General features: G+C 37.2%; 1 protein-coding gene across 5 annotated transcripts in view; it reads left to right on the top strand.

Annotated features, from left to right (window-relative positions):
- The window catches only part of LOC105490349 (Dmx like 2), a 173,030-nt gene that overhangs the window by 26,080 nt on the left and 126,329 nt on the right, over positions 1 to 20,621 (top strand). For all 5 annotated transcript variants that reach the window (XM_011755853.2, XM_011755871.3, XM_011755861.2 and 2 more), the window contains exons 2-3: positions 11,776 to 11,901; positions 19,370 to 19,441. In XM_011755853.2, coding sequence (XP_011754155.2) covers positions 11,776 to 11,901; positions 19,370 to 19,441 — 198 coding nt within the window. The remainder of the gene's footprint in view (positions 1 to 11,775; positions 11,902 to 19,369; positions 19,442 to 20,621) is intronic.

Genomic DNA, 20,621 nt, shown 5'->3' on the forward strand with positions numbered 1-20,621 from the left:
TCTGGTAACTCTGGGTCTTTTGGTTTAAATTTCCTTGAGTAGACTTTGATTGGCTTAGATCATCTTTTCCAGCTGGTTATTAGCCACCATCATTTCCAGATGGCTATTAGTCATTATTCTGGACCATCCTCTAATTCTGCCATCTGTGAGGAGGGAAAACTTCACAAAGTAAAGAACATACTGTGTCTGCTTACCTACAGCTCTATATAAAATAGTGCACACTGGATTATTTAATCTTTTGGAGACTTTTTGAAGCAAATTTGTGTACAGTCACAGAAATACTGTCTAAAAAAGGGGTCTCAAGTGATCTAGCTGAAATCTTTCATTTGGCTGCTGAAGGAAACATCCATAGGAAGAGTGTGATGTACCCATTGTTACAGTGTTAGCTCCTCTAGATTCTCAGGAATATGCTCTTTCCATCATACTGAAGGTGTTGGAAGTTTAATTACAATTTAATAGTTTAATCATATTAAGCAAATTTTTTTGGGACATTTACGACCATTTCCCTCAAAATACCAACATTTAGATTAAATGGTTTTCCAGAAATTTCCAATAGTTACAAAAATAATTTGAAATTGTCATAAATATTACCTGTTAATGTTGGTATATATGACATAATATACAATTAACTTTAAAACTTTCAAATGTGAAATGTGTTAAGAACAAATTGAGAAACAGTATTGTGGCTTGGTGTGGCAGCTCACGCTGGTAACTCACAGCACTTTAGGAGGATGAGGCCTGTAATCCCAGCGCTCCTGGCCAGATCACCTGAGCCCAGGAGTTCGAAACTAGCCTGGACAACATGATAAAATACTGTCTCTACCAAAAAATAAAAAAAATTAACAGAGTGTGGTACTTGCATCTGTGGTCCCAGCTATTTGGGAGGCTGAAGTGGGAGGATTGCTTGAGTCTGGGAGGTGGTGGGTGAAGAGAGCCAAGATTGTGCCACTGCACTCCAGCCTAGGGGACAGGGTGAGACCTTATCTCAGAAAGAAAAAAAAAAACCCTAAACAATATTGGGTCATTTTAAAATGTTCTTTTTATTTCTTTAGAAGTAGCTATTTTAAAAAGTAGTATTTTACTTCATTATTTGTTACGAAGGAAATTGTTACATACTCCAAGCTTTTGAGAATAAATTTGAGGCTAAAAGGTGACTGTAGGTTTTTGTACATGTTGGCCAGGCCATGGGGCTGATTTTTACAGTATTGCTGTTATTTTATTTTATTTTATTTTATTTTAGAGATTTTTGACAATGAATACTTTGAATGGCTTATTCTTGACACTGACATATAAATAGTTATTAACAGTACTGACATATAAAATATAAGAGATAAGATTTTTGACTTCCACTTCTGGATCTACCTTTTATTGAGAATGTAGGCAAGCTAGAGATAGAGTTGGTTTTATAATGGTTAATTAGAGCAAATAATTATTGCGTATTTTGCTTTTCAAGGTCTCATTTTCCTTTCAGATATTACTACCACCAGTAAACAAAAAAACACATTTTTCTTCTTTATCAGAGGTATGTAAATAGACTTAGTTTGGACCAAAAGTATGTTTCTCTTTAGCTTAGTACTTAGAAGTTTGTTATAGTTCCATCTATTAGTAAATTATCAAAATTGGCGAGTTTTTTTTAGTAACATTAAATTACTCTTTTTAAAGTCTAAATTTAAAATTTTATTTTTATAAAGAAAGTTCTTTCTTTCAGGCCAGTTGCTGTTTTGGAGTAGTTAGGAAGAAATTTGAAATCATTTTGCCTTTTACCACTTACTCATAAACACTTAGAATGTTTTCTTAAGTTTTCTTCTGTTGTTTTTTTGCTGGCCATAGATTTTTGTTTTTACATATTTGTAGTCAAGCTCTGTCTTATGTTTCCCTCAACATACCACCCACAGCTTTGCTTTTTTCTACTGCTACTTGGTTAAATTTTGTTAATTTTGCTTTTTCTGATACAAGTTGTTTCTAAGAGGAACAGTCCCTTTGATTACCACACAAGCAGTTGTTATTAGGTTATTTCCAACATTTCTGTACTCATCATTGACTTACGTTAAACTTTTTTGCTCTAAGCTTTCTTCATGCTGTTTAGTTCCTTTTTCATGTGTTTATTTTGCTTATTCAGCACTCTCGAGTGGACTTTGGGCAGTTAGAATAACTGAATCATATCAGTAAAGTGTGTTCTCAATCATGTGGACAAAAGAACTTACTCAAATGCTACCCCTTCCCTGCTTTTCTTACTGTAGTGTGAACTTATATCTCAATGGTCGGAGTTTTATTTATCTTGGAAATGGCGGTGCCTGGTGGTGGGTGGGAGTTAATAATGGTAAGGGTTTGTAGGTGTGAAAAATTGCAGAAAGACAAATGGACCAATAATATGAATAGTCAGTTTACAGAGAAAGAAATATAAATGGCTGATAAATATATGAAAAGATGCTTATCTTCTAATAAAAATACATATTAGAACAGGGAGATGTCAGGTTTTGTTGGAATGGAAAGATTAAAACATTTGATAATGACTGGGGTTAGTGAGTAACTGGAGAAATAGGTACTTTTATACACCTTTGGGCTATAATCTTTTTGGAAGACAATTTGCAGTTGCAATTAATTTTAATCACTGATCCAGCATATTATATCTTAGAATTTATCCTGTAGGGATTCTTGGACACATACACATATATAATCTATGCATACATGTTCATCGAAGCATTGTTTGAAATAGTAAAAGACTGGAAACAACCAAAATTATGGCAAAGCCACAACATGAAATATTAATACTGTGCAACTATTAAGAAGAATGAAGTAATTTCCTCTGTGCTGATGTAGAAAGTTCTTCAAGATGCATTGTTAACTAAGTGGAAAAGAAGTGGCAGAATTGTGTATAGCATGATCCCATTTATGTTAAAAGAAGATTTATAAAAGATATACTTTTATATATTGAACATTTCAGGAAGAGTTCATAGGTAATTATTAAGTAATTGCTTCCTGGGAATGAGGAGGGGTGGGGTAAGAAGGGTGAACAGGATGAGAAGATGACTTCATTTTCTTATTTAATTTTAAAATTTAGTATATGTGTTATTTCCTCTATGAAAAAGAAAGTCTTGTTACTGAAAACATTAAAATTAAACATTTTATGTGCCTTATTTACCTTGTACATGATTTCAATGGATATGTGACTTGTGAAATTTCTTGCTTAATCAGGAATGTATTTAATAAGGAAACCTATTTGTCCTTTTAGAAATTAATAATTCTGAGAGTATCATAAAGAGCTAGGATTTTAATTAGGTAACTAAAATGGAGAGAAGGAATGGGTGTTTTCTGGGAAATCTTTGTTAATCTGGGTTTTGTCCTCTTGGTTGTAAGATTTTTCGTATGTCAACATTGGCCTCTTAAGACTCTTTCTGTAAGATCTCTTGGTGCAACCAAGTAACCATCAAAGCCCAGACAACCGTGTCTTCTTATTAGTTTTTTTGTTTATGAGCAAATATACGGCAGAAGTGAAGAATTGAAATGTAATTAACCAATAAAGAGCAAAAAATTTGAGCAACAGAAGACAAAACAATAGAAAAATGTCATTAGTGAAGTGGAAAAAACAGTAAAGAGGGCTGAGTTTGAATTATAGTCATGTATTTACCTTGTGACTTAGAAATTTGATTAAATCCTGTGAAATTCCGTTTTCAAAAATATTAAAGTGGGATTAATAACCAACTTCTAGGACTGTTGCAGTCTTGAAAGAAAGATTAGGAATATAGAATGAAAATAGTATAATATCCTTCACCCAGTAGGTTTTTAATAAATGGTATCTCCTTCTTGTAATTATTTTTCTCTCTCTCTTTTTTTTTATACTTTATGTTCTAGGGTACATGTGCACAACGTGCAGGTTTGTTACATTTGTATACCTGTGCCATGTTGGTGTGCTGCACCCATTAACTCGTCATTTACATTAGGTATATCTCCTAATGCTATCCGTCCCTGCTCCCCCTACCCCACAACAGGCCCCGGTGTGTGATGTTCCCCTTCCTGTGTCCAGGTGATCTCATTGTTCAATTCCCATCTGTGAGTGAGAGAACATGCGGTGTTTGGTTTTCTGTTCTTGTGATAGTTTGCTGAGAATGATGGTTTCCAGCTGCATCCATGTCCCTACAAAGGATACGAACTCATCCTTTTTTATGGCTGCATAGTATTCCATGGTGTATATGTGCCACATTTTCTTAATCTAGTCTGTCATTGATGGACATTTGGGTTGGTTCCAAGTCTTTGCTATTGTGAATAGTGCTGCAGTAAACATATGTGTGCATGTGTCTTTATAGCAGCATGATTTATAATTCTTTGGGTATATACCCAGTAATGGGATGGCTAGGTCAAATGGTATTTCTAGTTCTAAATCCTTGAGGAATCGCCACACTGTTTTCCACAATGGTTGAACTAGTTTACAGTCCCATCAACAGTGTAAAAGTGTTCCTATTTCTCCACATCCTCTCCAGCACCTGTTGTTTCCTGACTTTTTAATGATTGCCATTCTAACTGGTATGAGATGGTATCTCATTGTAGTTTTGATTTGCATTTCTCTGATGGCTAGTGATGATGAGCATTTTTTCATGTGTCTGTTGGCTGCATAAATGTCTTCTTTTGAGAAGTGTCTGTTCATATCCTTTGCCCACTTTTTGCTGGGGTTGTTTGCTTTTTCCTTGTAAATTTGTTTGAGTTCTTTGTAGGTTCTGGGTATTAGCCCTTCGTCAGATGAGTAGATTGCAAAAATTTTCTCCCATTCTGTAGGTTGCCTATCCACTCTGATGGTAGTTTCTTTTGCTGTGCAGAAGCTCTTTAGTTTAATTAGATCCCATTTGTCAATTTTGGCTTTTGTTGCCATTGCTTTTGGTGTTTTAGTCATGAAGTCCTTGCCCATGCCTATGTCCTGAATGGTATTGCCTAGGTTTTCTTCTAGGGTTTTTATGATTTTAGGTCTAACATTTAAGTCTCTAATCCATCTTGAATTAATTTTCGTATAAGGAGTAAGGAAGGGATCCAGTTTCAACTTTCTACTTATGGCTAGCAAGTTTTCCCAGCACCGTTTATTAAATAGGGAATCCTTTCCCCATTTCTTGTTTTTGTCAGGTTTGTCAAAGATCAGATGGTTGTAGATGTGTGGTATTATTTCTGAGGGCTCTGTTCTGTTCCATTGGTCTATATCTCTGTTTTGGTACCAGTACCATGCTGTTTTGGTTGCTGTAGCCTTGTAGTATAGTTTGAATTCAGGTATCCAGCTTTGTTATTTTGACTTAGGATTGCCTTGGCAATGTGGGCTCTTTTTCAGTCCCATATGAACTTTAAAGTAGTTTTTTCCAATTCTGTGAAGAAAGTCATTGGTAGCTTAATGGGGATGTCATTGAATCTATAAATTACCTTGGGCAGTATGGCCATTTTCACGATACTGATTCTTGCTATTCATGAGCATGGAATGTTCTTCCATTTGTTTGTGTCCTCTTTTATTTCATCAAGCAGTGGTTTGTAGTTCTCCTTGAAGAGGTCCTTCACATGCCTTGTAAGTTGGATTCCTAGGTATTTTATTCTCTTTGAAGTAATTGTGAATGGGAGTCCATTCATGATTTGGCTCTCTGTTTGTCTGTTATTGGTGTATAAGAATGCTTGTGATTTTTACACACTGATTTTGTATCCTGAGACTTTGCTGAATTTGCTTATCGGCTTGAGGAGATTTTGGGCTGAGATGATGGGGTTTTCCAAATATACAATCATGTCATCTGCAAACAGGGACAATTTGACTTCTTCTTTTCCTAACTGAATACCCTTGATTTCTTTCTCTTGCCTGATTGCCCTAGCCAGAACTTCTAACACTATGTTGAGTAGGTTTTCTAACTCTTAATAAGATGTGCCTCCTTCTGTAGAAAAGTAGACATATTGACAGTGATCAAAACTCACTCCCAGGGAGAGGTGGGAGTTTAATAGTAACACTCTTGATATAGTATTCTTGGGAAGATTATAGTACTTCGTTAAACCTGTCAACATGCTTAATACACCTTCATTTATCAGGGTTTTTTTTTTTTTTTTTTTTGGTTTTTGAAGTTTAGACACATACCAGTAGTTATCAATGATCTCAAGCTTTGACCCTGTAACTTCCAGGATGTTAAAACATCCAACTATTCTATAGTAAATGGCAATGTAATTAATCTATTGTATGCTGTAGTTTCATAGGAAATGTGGTCATGTTTGTTTAAGGTTTTTAAAAGTTTTCATTTTGTTACTCTCCACTTCAATTTATCTGAGACATAAAGGAAATTTGAGAAATTAGAAGTGTTTGTGGGATTAGAGTATTAGTTTTCTTTTCTGAAAATAATGTAGTTAAGACAATTATATATAAAACTAAAGTTAGAGAAGACTGAGTGAGTGTGTTATGCCTCTTCATACTGCATATTAAAAGTCCTCTTAACATGTTTAATACTCCTTATCAGTGCTTTTTTTGTCTTTTAAATTTAGACGCATCTGTCAGTAGTTGTCAGTGATCCCAAAGTTTGCATTGTTCATGAGGACATTAAACCCTCTAGAGCAGTGGTCTCCAACCTTTTTGGCACCAAGGACTGGTTTTGTGGAAGACAGTTTTTCTACAGCGAGTGGTGAGGGAGAGGGATGGTTTCGGGGTGATTCAAGCACATTATGTTTATCACTAGATTCTTATAAGGAGCATGCAACCTAGGTCCCTAGCATGTGCAGTTTGTAATAGGGCTTGCGTTCCTATGAGAGTCTAATGCCACCACTGATCTGACAGAAGGTGGAGCTCAGGCAGTAATGCTCACTCACTCACTGCTCACCTCCTACTCTGAGGCCCAGTTCCTCATAGGCCATGGACTGGTGGTAGGAATTGGGGGCCCCTGCTCTAAAGAAAGCAGCAATATCTTTATTGTGGTAATAATACCACAGCAAAGAAAAGAAACACATTCACACAACTTTAAATACAATTTTTAGGAGTTCAGAGACCTACTGAGGCCATCTGTGACTACGTCTATTAGACTTCAGGTTGAAAACTTTTAGTTTCAATGTTCAAAGCAGAGAATACTTTTCTCTTTCCTAATAGGATGGATTTGGTCTCTAAGAATAGGATTATAACAAGTGAGGGTTAATATTTTTAAAGTTTTATTTTGGATGTAACAGCTTATGCTACAGAATTATCTCTTAGTTATGAATTACTAATATCAGCTAATCATTATCATCTGTTTAGTACTTTTATAAAACAAATCCTCCCACATGAATGGAAGGAAAACAGTTTTTCTAAGACCCTTCCTCTTTTCTTGGGCCTTCTCTGTGCGTAGGGACTGAACCATATCCTTGATTTCTAGATAAAGTGTTTTATAGGTCAGTACTGTTCGAAGAGCAGGACACTGGTATATTGTGCTCTGGCATAGGTCAGCTCTACAGAGAATCCAAGGAGGGATAATCCAGTCAAGCAATTCCATTTCTCCAGAAAAGGCTTGCTGTCCTTTTCCTTGCCTCTCTATAATAATCCTGTGACCTGTCTCCCACATGTGAAGAAGTTAGTTTACTAACTTTACTAACTTAGCTTAGTCAGAAGTATTTCATTTATCTAACACAAAGGAGCCCACATCCATACTCTCTGGGGTCAATTTAGTATTTACTTATAGTCTTAACGAGCACCCTCTTTTCCTCCTGCACTATACATTCTTCCTCTGGTAATACTGGATTCTGAAAAAGAATGGAACAAAATCACTTTTGATCTGTCTAAAATTGAGAGAATAGGAATCTTTTGAGTAAATTATCGCTTTTGTATAAACTGTTGGTCTTTACAGAATGCTTATTCTGTGCTCCATGATGTGGTAAATTAATTGGGATTACAAAGATGAACAGACTCCTTCTAGCACCAACAAGATCTTCATGGACTAGAGGTAGGGCAGTGCAGTGGAAACAGCAGGAACTTTACTGTGAAGCAAATGAATCCTCATTCTGTGAACTAGGGGAAATTACTTATCCTTTCTGGGCGTCAGTTTCTCCGTCTTCAAAAGCAGGCCTGTGAAGATAATGATAATTTTTGTAAAGATCCTAGCAAAACAGCTTGATCATAGTAGGTATTCAGTAAATGGTAAATTATAAGGAAGGCTTAGGTAGATTCTCTTCTAGTAGAACTTCTACATTTGTTGATACTGTTAGCTGAAAAATCAGTCAAAATCTCTCCCTCTTTTCTTAAGCTTATGAGGATAGGTTGGCCAAATTGTTAGCAACAAGACAGTGTCAGTGTTTCAATTCCATGTTCTTTGACTAAGTTTCTAAGTGCTTAGACTTCTGGAGCCAGACATTCGGTTAGAAAGACTTAATAATTTATTACACAGCTATTGATTGAGAGCTGCTTATGTGCTAGGTGTTGGAACTACAGTGGTAAACAAGGACAAAGTGAGGTCCTTGCTCTGATGAACCATTCAGTATAGTGAGAACCAGACAGACATTAAACATGCCTTAAAGCCGTTAAAATCTCATGGGCCCTCAGTTACAGAATACACGTGATTCAGTACTGACTGATTATATGAGTCCCTTTTTCTTCCACACTTGGGTTATTTATGCATTAGACTCTTTGGAAAATGCCCCTGTGCACTTTTTCAAGCTGTTAGTGTGCAATAGTTTAAGAGATTCCATTCTAGCATTAATCATGGTTATTATATAAAATGGTAGGCATTGCCTAACTCTGGTTCAACAGGAAACTAGCACCAGACATACGTTGTTCCATTTTGATGGGAATTACTAGTTTGGTAGGGGGGTTGAAACCATTCTAAACCTGTGGTCTTTAAACTTTCTATTCTTTTCCTTTTCTTGAGACAGGGTCTCACTTAGTCACCCAGGCTGGAGTGCAGTGGTGCAATCATAGCTCATTTCAGCCTTGACTTCCTGGGCTTAAGTGATCCTCTCACCTCAGTTTCCCAGGTAGCTGGGACTGCAGGCATGTGACACCATGCTAAGCTAATTTTTTGATGTTCTATAGAGATGAAGTCTCACTGTGTGTCCCAGGCTATTCGTGGACTCCTGGGCTCAAGTGATCCTCCTGCCTTGGCCTCCCAAAGTGTTGGGATTACAGGCATGGGCCACTGTACCCAACCTCTTAACCTTTGGTAGCTGTATAGTATTCCAATGTAATACAGTAATTTATTTAACTACTCCTCACTGATGAGTGGTATAATTATTTTCAGTTTTTGCTACTATAAATACTGAGGCACTGAATGTCCTACATATATTTTGGCAAACTTTTATACATATATGTATATAAGTAGGGCAAAATAGGGACTATTAGGGTAAAATAGAGAATATTTGATCAAAAGGTATATTGTATTTAAGATTTTGATAGATATTGCCAAATTATTTTATCCATGCAGATTTTAATTTAAAGTCTGGAGTGGGACTGAGCAATCTGTGTTTTTGACAAGTTTCCTAGGTGATTTTGATGCCTCCAATTTGAACTATTGCCGGATCAGAAAAATGGAGTATAGTACACATCCTCTGGAAAACATCAGGCAATTATGGTTATCTAGGGAAGAGTAAAAAGCCTTTTCAGTGACTGAGCTGTAAGAGTGAATTTATCTTAAGTAGCAGTTGCTAGGGATGGCCCATCTTTAGAGAAACAAAGTGTACTAATATTTATCTGGAATGTTTTATGTCTTTTTGATATATAATGTAGGGAAAAGAATGTAAAAATTGTAAGGACCTGAGTTTGAACACTTTGCATTTAGTAACTGTAATCTTGGGCAAATTAATGAACTTGAATTTTTCTTTATATAATGATAATATCTACCTTCCAGGTTTGTTGCAAAGATTAAAGAGAGAATGATACAACACTTGTTGAGTACCTCTTCTGTCTTCTAGTATTTTATGGCTATCTCTGTCGTGGCAGTTTGTCATTTAGCTTTAATTAGTAATTTACCTAGTCATCTCCCCATTAGAGTAACTGGGACCATGTCTTGTACTTTAGTGTTCCCAGTCACTAGCCCAGACTTGAGACTTGGTGCACTATTCTGTTACTTAAATGACTGTGTACATTTTCCATTTTAGTGTTCATAAGTATCCTAAGAGACAAGTATTATTTGCTTCATTTTACCATGAGGAAATGCTCTTAAATAACTTTCTTAAGATAGCGCAGCATGGCATAACCAAAATTGAAAACTGTGTGTATGATTTCAAACTAGATAAAGTCTGTGCTTTTTCCATGAATCCACTTTGCTGAGATAATGATATAAGGCATGTTGGAAATTTTGAAATTGCTACTCAAGTGTAAGATGATTTTTGTTATTTTAATACTATACTTTAAAAATCAGCATGGTGATTGAAACATTTCTTCTGCATATACTCAGTATTCTTCAGTTTGGCTTTCCTGAATTCATGGTATAACCAAGTCTGCCTTGTCTGTAAGAATGTAAGTGATCATTTCCTCTTGCGAGTGATTTTTCTCTATTTTTCTTGCTTAAAATTCTGTCTTTGCTTTTCTTTTGGTGAACTTTTTGATTTTTATAAACACATGGTTTAAGATGTTTTATATAGTGGTTACGGCAGGATTTTGGTAACATTGGAAGTTTTAGTAGAAGTAATGTTGTCTTCCTGTCTGGTCTTTATCTTCATTTCCGTCTTTCATTAGCAGCCTTATATGGACCTCTTCAGGGCATGGGTCACTGATTCGGATGTCATCACATGTCAGCCCTGCTATTGGATATCTCTATTTTGTAGGTCATAACCACATTGCTTAAGGGTGTGGAAGCAGAGAGGAAAATACCATTTCATAAGTTTTATGTTTATCTTGCTTTTAATGGCGCTTTTCTTTTGAGAATTGGGTTGTTAGGTTGTTTTGAATATTTAATCATAAATAGTTGGGAAGAAAAAGAAAAATGTCCCCACTCTCTGACCCTTATGTCATAAAATTCACAACGTTGCAAAACAGGAATAGCATACAGCAAGAAGTGTTGCAATAGGAAGAAATGTGTGGTTTTACTTATTAGAGTTGGACATGGGAATTTTCCCAAAAATTTCTGTTTTGTAGTCTATTTCCAGACCATAGAGGGATATTTGCCCAATATTCTATATAAATTTGTTCATTTTATGTTTTATTTGACTTTTTTTTTTTTTTTTTTTTTTACCTTTGGTAAAACAACTTTGGGTTGGTTTCCTTTCTCCCTCAGGCCTGATGATGTTGGGGATGGATGGTGGATGTTGGAGGCAGGCTGCGTTACGGATTCATTTGAGTCATTGATGCATTTAAGTTTAGCCATTGCCTTAGTACATGTAATTCTGCCTTTGTTGTTCATGTCTACTTCACTAGCTCTTTAAGGCATGTGGAATTGTGTTGGAAAATGCATGCCTGATTTCCATCTTGATGTTTCTAAAGTCTGGTTTGAACCCTGGGAACACAGTTGCAGTCTTCAGTGTCTTAGTATTTTTAGATGGAGCTTTTATACTTTAGGGTTTACTGAGATGAACTTTGGAGAGAAAGTCTAAACAGAATAATTTATGACCTGCAGGAACAGAGGATGTCATGTTTAAGAACTGGAAGAACCCTTTTCCTATTAGTAACAGTTGTTGAATGATAATGCATGGAGTGTCATCAGTTTTTTTCATGTGATTTTTAATGTTCTTATTTAGAAATTGATATTCTTATATTAACTATTTTGGAAAATGTCCCAAGGTATACTTTATAATGGCAATAAGATCTAAGATAAAATATTATGTAATAAGGTTTCAAAAGTTATGTATCTTATATATTGTAAAACTTTTTTTTTTTTTTAGGCATATGGATCAGGCTGTGATATTGTTATTTTGGCAAATGACTTTGAATGTGTACAGATCATTCCTGGTGCTAAGCATGGAAACATCCAAGTCAGCTGTGTGGAGTGTTCTAACCAACAAGGAAGAGTAAGGGATTTAATTTCTTTACTAAATGTCATTTAAAAATGTGTTTAATAATCTCAGAATATTCTCATCCTTTTATGCAAAGCTTGTCTAAAATTTCTTATGTATTGCTTGGGTGGCTGTTAATAGAAGTTGTAAAGCGATAGGTTTATACAGATTGTAAAGTGCCATTAAACTGATAATTTGACAGTTGTTCTACAGTGGTATGTATACTGTCTTCAAAGATCTGTAGGCCTTACAATCCTGTGCATACTGACGTTCTGCCAGTTACTACTTCTAGCAGCCATTAAGCCAGTAAGGGGAAGTAAACTTTTATCTTCTCTACCTAGCACCCCTTATATCCCTCATACTATAACATCAAAGTTGTATTAAGAAATTCTGCAAGTTGTTAATGTCTAATATCATGCTTGTCATATAGGAAGAGATTTGTAAAATCTGTTAGCATAATGAAACTTTTTTTGTTGAGTGAAGGGTCTTATAGTTCATTCAGGCTTTAAAACAGACGGTTTATTTTGAAATAGTTAAAATTTCATCATATGTACCTCTCCCACAATTTTCAAACATAATGTACATCAAATTTTGGTTGCATGTCAATATGGCATGTTTGCTGTATACTCCAGCAATTCAGTAAGGCCAATTTTATGTAGCCGAGTTGAATGTCTCTACAAGAACAGAGAAATAAGATTTTTACCGATAGTCATTGTAATAGTTTAAACTATTGTAGTGTTCTAGAAATTGTTCTTTATTGGGTAACAAATTTGGTCAAGGATGTGTTAAATCAGAATATTCATGTTGATAAATAGTAATCATACAAATTTATACTGAATGGTAAATTATGGTTACTTTATTATACCATTTATCCTGCCCTATCCTACTGCCCATATCAAGCCTTAATATTTGTGTAAATGTACCAGTACTTGACAGTTCAGTGATACATTTGACCTAGTATTGGAACACTGGATTTCCTGGTGTTTCCTGATGCTCGTTTCTTGCTTTTCTAATTTTCCCCCCAGGTACTCCCCACCCTCAAGCATTGCTTACACTTATTTTAGAAAACACGGAGAGTGTCAGGTTTCTCTCATTTTTTGTTGCTCTTCTCTCTAGGCCAAGCAAGGTAGCTTAAGCCTGCCTAAAGTTGTATGATAGTTGTCAGAGGTGAATTTTAGTAAATAGCTCAAGTGCCGGTGATAATCGCAATGAACACATTCTCTGGGAGTAAAATTTTTTAAAAAGGTATATAAGACATTGGTATTCATACCATGGGAAACAGAGCAACTTGTGTTTCTACTTTTCTTGAGCTGGTTTAATGTAAATAAGGCAAAATTGTAGTATCTTTATTGTCTTTGTTGACATCTTCCTTTAGCTTTTATCCCCCAGTTCTTGTGGTGATAACTTTCACATTCGTGACTTTGTATTAGTCTGTTATAAGCATTCATTCATTCATTGACATGTTGAATGGAATCATTACAGCACTTTTTGCATGTTGTTTGAAGTAGCTTTCTGTTGTGGATTATGATTTTTCTTGGAAAGAATGTTAGATGTTAGGTAAGAGTTAAAATCACTTTTTGGCATGACAGTGCCTTAAAAATCACAGGGGATATTTTTGGCAGACCTTAAAAGAATGTATACCTAATGAAGTTTTAAAGGTTAACTGGGGTGCAGAGGTGTCAGAAAGGATGGTTTTTGGTCTGTGCCCTGTAGGTAATTCCATCTTACCAAGAGGAGGATGAACTTGGAACTAGCCTTCAAGAAATTATTGGAAAACAGGCTCTGGTAGTTTCTAGGAACAGAGGGATTTATATATTTTCTTATCAGGTATGTGACATGGGACAAAATCCTCCTGGTCCCTAAATTTCTTGCTTCAGTCCTCTGGAGATGTCTTCTTCAGCTCTTTCCCCAGGTGTAGTGTATGGCTCCCTGACTTCTTCTTGGCCTGTTTTTTCTATTCCTTCCTCTACATGGTGTCCCAATTGGTATTTTCTGTTTGATGGTATAATTAGGCCATTTTATTTGAAATATTTTTAAGACCTGTTATTAATTGATGCTTTTCTCATGGATTTTATATTATTTTCACTGGATTATAAAGTTTCTGACAAAGATGTGTGCTTTTGAAATGTATTTTTTAATAGTTGTTTTTATATTAAAAATAAAATTCTTATGAAAAATGTGATTTTTAAAAATGTGCATATATATATTTTTATTATACTTTTTAAGTTCTGGGGCACATGTGCAGAACGTGTAAGTTTGTTACATAGATATACACATGCCATGGTGGTTTGCTGCACCCATCAACCCATCATCTACATTAGGTATTTCTCCTAAGGCTATCCCTTCTCTAGGCCCCCTACCCCCTGACAGGCCCTGGTGTGTGATATTCCCCTCCCAGTGTCCATGTGTTCTCGTTGTTCAACTCCCACTTATGAGTGAGAACATACAGTGTTTGCTTTTCTGTTCGTGTGTTAGTTTGCTGAGAAAATGGTTTCCAGCTTCATCCATGTCCCTTCAAAGGACATGAACTCATCCTTTTTTATGACTGCATAGTATTCCATGGTGTATATGTGCCACATTTTCTTTATCCAGTCTGTCATTGATGGGCATTTGGGCAGATTCCAAGTCTTTGCTATTGTGAATAGTGCCACAGTAAACATACATGTGCATGTGTCTTTACAGTAGAATGATTTATAATCCTTTGGGTATATACCCCATAATGGGATTGCTGGGTCAAATGGTATTTCTGGTTCTAGATCCTGGAGTAAGCGCCACACTGTCTTCCACAATGGTTGAACTAATTTGCACTCCCACCAACAGTGTAAAAGCGTTCCTATTTCTCCACATCCTCTCCAGCATCTGTTGTTTCCTGACTTTTTAATGATCACCATTCTAACTGGTGTGAGGATGGTATCTCATTGTGGTTTTGATTTGCATTTCTCTAATGCCCAATGATGATGAGCATTTTTTTTTCGTATGTTTATTGCTTATGAGCTTAAGGAGATTTTGGGCTGAGATGATGGGGTTTTCTAAATATACAATCATGTCATCTGCAAACAGAGACAATTTGACTTCCTCTTTTCCTTATTGAATACCCTTTATTTATTTTTCCTGCCTGATTGCCCTGGCCAGAACTTCCAATATCATGTTGAATAGGAGTGTTGAGAGAGGGCATCCTTGTCTTGTACTGGTTTGCAAAGGGAATGCTCCCTGTTTTTGCCCATTCAGTATGATATTGGCTGTGGGTTTGTCATAAAAAGCTCTTATTATTTTGAGATACGTTCCATCAATACCTAGTTTATTGAGAGTTTTTAGCGTGAAGGGCTGTTGAATTTTGTCAAAGGCCTTTTCTGCATCTATTGAGATAATCATGTGGGTTTTGTCATTGGTTCTCTTTATGTGATGGATTACATTTATTGATTTGTGTATGTTGGAACAGCCTCGCATCCCAGGGATGAAGCCAACTTGATCGTAATGGACAAGCTTTTTGATGTGCTGCTGGATTTGGTATGCCAGTATTTTATTGAGGATTTTTGCATCAATGTTTATCAGCCATATTGGCGCAAAATTTTCTTTTCTGGTTGTGTCTTTGCCAGGTTTTGGTATCAGGATGATGCTGGCCTCATAAAATGAGTTAGGGAGGATTCCCTCTTTTTTTATTGTTTGGAATAGTTTCAGAAGGAATGGTACCAGCTCCTTTTTGTACCTCTGGTAGAATTTGGCTGTGAATCCGTCTGGTCCTGGACTTTTTTTGGTTGGTAGGCTATTAATTACTGCCTCAATTTCAGAACTTGTTATTGGTCTATTCAGGGATTCAGCTTCTTCCTGGTTTAGTCTTGGGAGGGTGTATGTGTCCAGGAATTTATCCATTTCTTCAAGATTTTCTAGTTTATCTGTGTAGAGGTGTTCATAATATTCTCTGATGGTAGTTTGTGTTTCTGTGGGATCGCTGGTGATATCCTCTTTATCATTTTTTAATGTGTCTATGTGATTCTTTTCTGTTTATTAGTCTGTCTAGCAGTCTATGTATTTTGTATTTTGTTAATCTTTTCAAAAACCAGTTCCTGGATTCACTGATTTTTTTGAAGGGTTTTTTGTGTCTCTATCTCCTTCAGTTCTGCTCTGATCTTAGTTATTTCTTGTCTTCTGCTAGCTTTTGAATATGTTTGCTCTTGCTTGTCTAGTTCTTTTAATTGTGATGTTAGTGTGACGATTTTAGATCTTTCCTGCTTTCTCTTGTGGGCATTTAGTGGTATAAATTTCCCTCTACACACTGCTTTAAATGTGTCCCAGAGATTCTGGTATGTTGTGTCTTTGTTGTCATTGGTTTCAGAGAACATCTTTATTTCTGCCTTCATTTTGTTATTTACCCAGTAGTCATTCAGGAGCAGGTTGTTCAGTTTCTATGTAGTTGTGAGATTTTGAGTAAGTTTCGTAATCCTGAGATCTGATTTGATTGCACTGTGGTCTGAGAGACTCTTTGTTATGATTTCCATTCTTTTGCATTTGCTGAGGAGTGTTTTACTTCCAATTATGTGGTCAGTTTTAGAGTAAGTGTGATGTGGTGCTGAGAATAATGTATACTCTGTTGATTTGGTGTGGAGAGTTCTGTAGATGTCTATTAGGTCTACTTGGTGCAGAGCTGAGTTCAAGCCCTGGTATCCTTGTTATTTTCTGTCTTATTGATCTGTCTAATATTGCCAGTGGAGTGTTAAAGTCTCCCACTATTATCGTTTGGGAGTCTAAGTCTCTTTGTAGGTGTTTAAAAACTTGCTTTATGAATCTGGGTGCCCCTGCATTGGGTGCATATATATTTAGGATAGTTAGCTCTTCTTGTTGAATTGATCCCTTTGCCATTATGAAATGCCATTCTTTGTCTCTTTTGATCTTTGTTGGTTTAAAGTCTGTTTTATCAGAGACTATGATTGCCATCCCTTCTTTTTTTTTTGGTTTCTATTTTCTTGGTAAATATTCCTCCATCCCTTTATTTTGAGCCTATATGCTTCTCTGCATGTGAGATGGGTCTCCTGAATACAGCACACTGATAGATCTTGACTCTTTATCCAGTTGGCCAGTCTGTGTCTTTTAATTGGGGCATTTAGCTCGTTTACATTTAAGGTTAGTATTGTGATGTGTGAATTTGATCCTGTCATTATGATGCTAGCTGATTATTTTGCCTGTTGGTTGATGTAGTTTTTTCATAGCATTGATGGTCTTTAAAATTTGGTATGTTTTTGCAGTGGCTGGTACCAGTTGTTCCTTTCCATGTTTAGTGCTTCCTTCAGGAGCTCTTGTAAGGCAGGCTTGGTGGTGACAAAATCTCTCAGCATTTGCTTGTCTGTAAAGGATTTTATTTCTCCTTTGCTTAAGAAACTTAGTTTGGCTGGATATGAAATTCGGGTTGAAAATTCTTCTCTTTAAGAATGTTGAATATTGGCCCCCACTGTCTTCTGGCTTGTAGAGTTTCTTCCCAGAGATCTGCTGTAAGTCTGATGGGCTTCCTTTTGTGGGTAACCCGACCTTTTCTGTGGCTGCCCTTAACATTTTTTCCTTCATTTCAACCTTGGTTAATCTGACAATTATGTGTGTTGGGGTTGCTCTTCTCGAGGAATATCTTTGTGGTGTTCTCTGTATTTCCTCAATTTGAATGTTGGCCTGTCTTTCTAGGTTGGGGAAGCTCTGCTGGATAATATCCTGAAGAGTGTTTTCCAACTTGGTTCCATTCTCCCCGTCACTTTCAGGTACACCAATCAAACGTAGATTTTGTCTTTTCACATAGTCCCATATTTCTTGAAGGCTTTGTTCATTTCTTTTCACTCTTTATTCTCTAATCTTGTCTTCTCGCTTTATTTCATTGAGTCGATCTTTAATCTCTGATACCCTTTCTTCCACTTGACCGATTCAGCTATTGATAACTTGTGTATGTTTCATGAAGTTCTCATGCTGTGTTTTTCCACTCCATTGGGTCATTTATGTTCCTTTCTAAGCTGGTTATTCTAGTTAGCAATTCGTCTAACCTTTTTTGAAGGTTCTTAGCTTCCTTGTATTGGTTTAGAATATGCTCCTTTAGCTTGGAGGAGTTTGTTACTACCCACCTTCTGAAGCCTACTTCTGTCAATTTGTCATTCTCCATCCAGTTTTGTTCCCTTGCTGGCGAGGAGTTGTGATTCTTTGGAGGAGAAGAGGTGTTTTGGTTTTGGGAATTTTCAGCCTTTTTGCACTGGTTTCTCCCCATCTTCATGGATTTATCTACCTTTTTTTTTTGATGTTGGTGATGTTGATAGTCTTCCTTTCTGTTTGTTAGTTTTCCTTCTAACAGTCGGGCCCCTCTGCTGCAGGTCTGCTGAAGTTTGCTGGAGGTCCACTCCAGACCCTGTTTGCCTGGGTATCACCAGTGGAGGCTGCAGAACAACAAAGATTGCTGCCTGTTTCTTCCTCTGGGAGATGCTAGGCAGAGCTATCCTGTAGGAGGTGTCTGTTGGCCCCTACTGGGAGGTGTCTCCCAGTCTGGATACACGGGGGGTCAGGGACCCACTTGAGGAGGCAGTCTGTCCTGTATCAGAGCTCGAATGCTGCACTGGGAGAACTGCTGCTCTCTTTAGAGCTGTCAGGCAGGGATGTTTAAGTCTACTGAAGCTGCACCCACAGTCACCCCTTCCCCCAGGGACTCTGTCCCAGGGAGCTGTTGGTGGGCTCTGCTTAGTTCAAACTTCCTGGCAGCTTTGTTTACACTGTGAGGGTGAAACGACCTACTCAAGCCTCAGCAATGGAGGATGCACCTCCCCCCACCAAGCTTGAGCATCCCAGGTCGACGTCAGACTGCTGTGATAGCAGTGAGAATTTCAAGCCAGTGGATCTTAGCTTGCTGGGCTTCGTGGGTGTGAGACCCACTGAGCCAAGCACCAGAGAAAATTTCCTGTTCTGCCAGTTGTGAAGACCGTGGGAAAAGTGCATATCTGGGCCGGAGTGTTCTGTCCCTCCCGGTACAGTCTCTCACAGCTTTCCTTCGCTAGGAGAGGAAAATACCCCAACCCCTTGCACTTCTCGTGTGAGACAATGCCCCACCCTGTTTCGGCTCACTTTCCGTGGGTTGCACCCACTGTTCAGCCAGTCCCAATGAGATGAACCTGGTACTTCAGCTGGAAATGCAGGAATCACCCGCTTTCTGCATCCATCTCGTTGGGAGCTGCAGACCAGAGCTGTTCCTATTCGGCCATCTTGCCAGCTGTCCATCCAAATATGATTTCTTTGAGTAGGTCAGCCTTGTATATGATATGTAAAATAAAGCCTGCTGAATTTTTTGATAACAGAGGAGAGACTCTTAACTCCAGTACACTTCCAGGTATATTTATGGAAGGAAATAAACCATGAATACTGTATTGAGATTATATTATATATAATCAGTTTATACATTATTATGAAAAGGAAGATACCTTTATTTTACCCTTTTCTAGATATTAATGCTATATTTATTCTTTTTTAGATTGCAGCTTCATATGGTAATGCTGTTTGTATATTTGAGCCCTTGGGCATAAATTCTCATAAAAGAAATTGTGTAAGTATTAACCAATAATAGAATACTTTTAGAATCTAGTTAACTTTAGAATCCAATTGATGTTAATAAAAGCTCCTTAGGAGCTAGTGCTGAACGTAGACTAGAGTATCAGTGAAAAATTGGTCTAGTGCTTTATGTTAGGATCCTTACATTCACTGGGGATACATCCCTAGTGCTTTTAGAAACCCAAGTCTCTAGAATATCGCAAATTGAGATTTCCTGTGTTAATTGAGATCTACCCTAGTTTGAACTACTCTTATTTCTTATCTGGATTACTAATCTCTATCTGATATCTGGTTTCCTGCTGCCTTCAACCCCAGTCTCTATTCTCAACAGAGCAGGTCATGACATTTCTCTTCTTAAAAGTTTGTAATGGTTCCATATTTCTCTCTCTCTCTTTTTTTTTTTTTTTTTTTTTGAGAGAGGGTCTCACTCTCCCTAGGCTGGAGTGCAGTGGCATGATCACTGCTCACTGCTCACTGCAGCCTCAACCTATCAAGTGATCCTCCCACCTCAGCCTCCCAAGTAGCTGGGACTACAGGCATGCGCCACCATGGCCAGCTGTTTTTTAAATTTTTTGTAGAGATGGGGTTTCCCTGTGTTGCTCAGGCTGGTCTTGAACTCTGGGGCTAAGCGATCCTCCCACCTCAGCCTCCCAAAGTGCTGGGATTATGGGCATGAGCCACCATGCCCAGCTGCTCCGTACTTCTTTCAGATAAAAAGCCAAAAGCCTTTTGTAGACTACAACTTCCCTTCTGCGCAGTCCCACACTTACTACGTCTCAGAGCTCACCTCCTAAGTTCTTGTCCTCTCTGGTTCTACTCTGGCCACATTGGCATTTTTACTGTTCCTCAGTTAACCTTCCCTCTTTGAGCCTTTGTGTTGGTTGTTTCCTTTGTCAGGAATGTTATTCCTCCAGATATCTCCAAGGATAGCTCCCATAGATCCTTTAGGTCTTTGCTCACTAATACCTTGACAATGAGGTTTTCCTTGACTACCCTTTAAAAAATTGTACCCCCGCTTATTTGCTATTTAAAAAATTTTTTACAGCATTTATTTATTATTGTTTGTTATGTAGAATGTTATCTAAAGGTACATAAGGGTAGGAAACTTTGTTTCTTTTTTTCACTGATGAATCCCCAGTACTTAGAACAGTGTTCTGGAACAGCCAGGTGTGGTG

This window comes from Macaca nemestrina, chromosome 7 (assembly GCF_043159975.1).
Source record: "Macaca nemestrina isolate mMacNem1 chromosome 7, mMacNem.hap1, whole genome shotgun sequence".
NCBI lineage: Eukaryota > Metazoa > Chordata > Mammalia > Primates > Cercopithecidae > Macaca > Macaca nemestrina.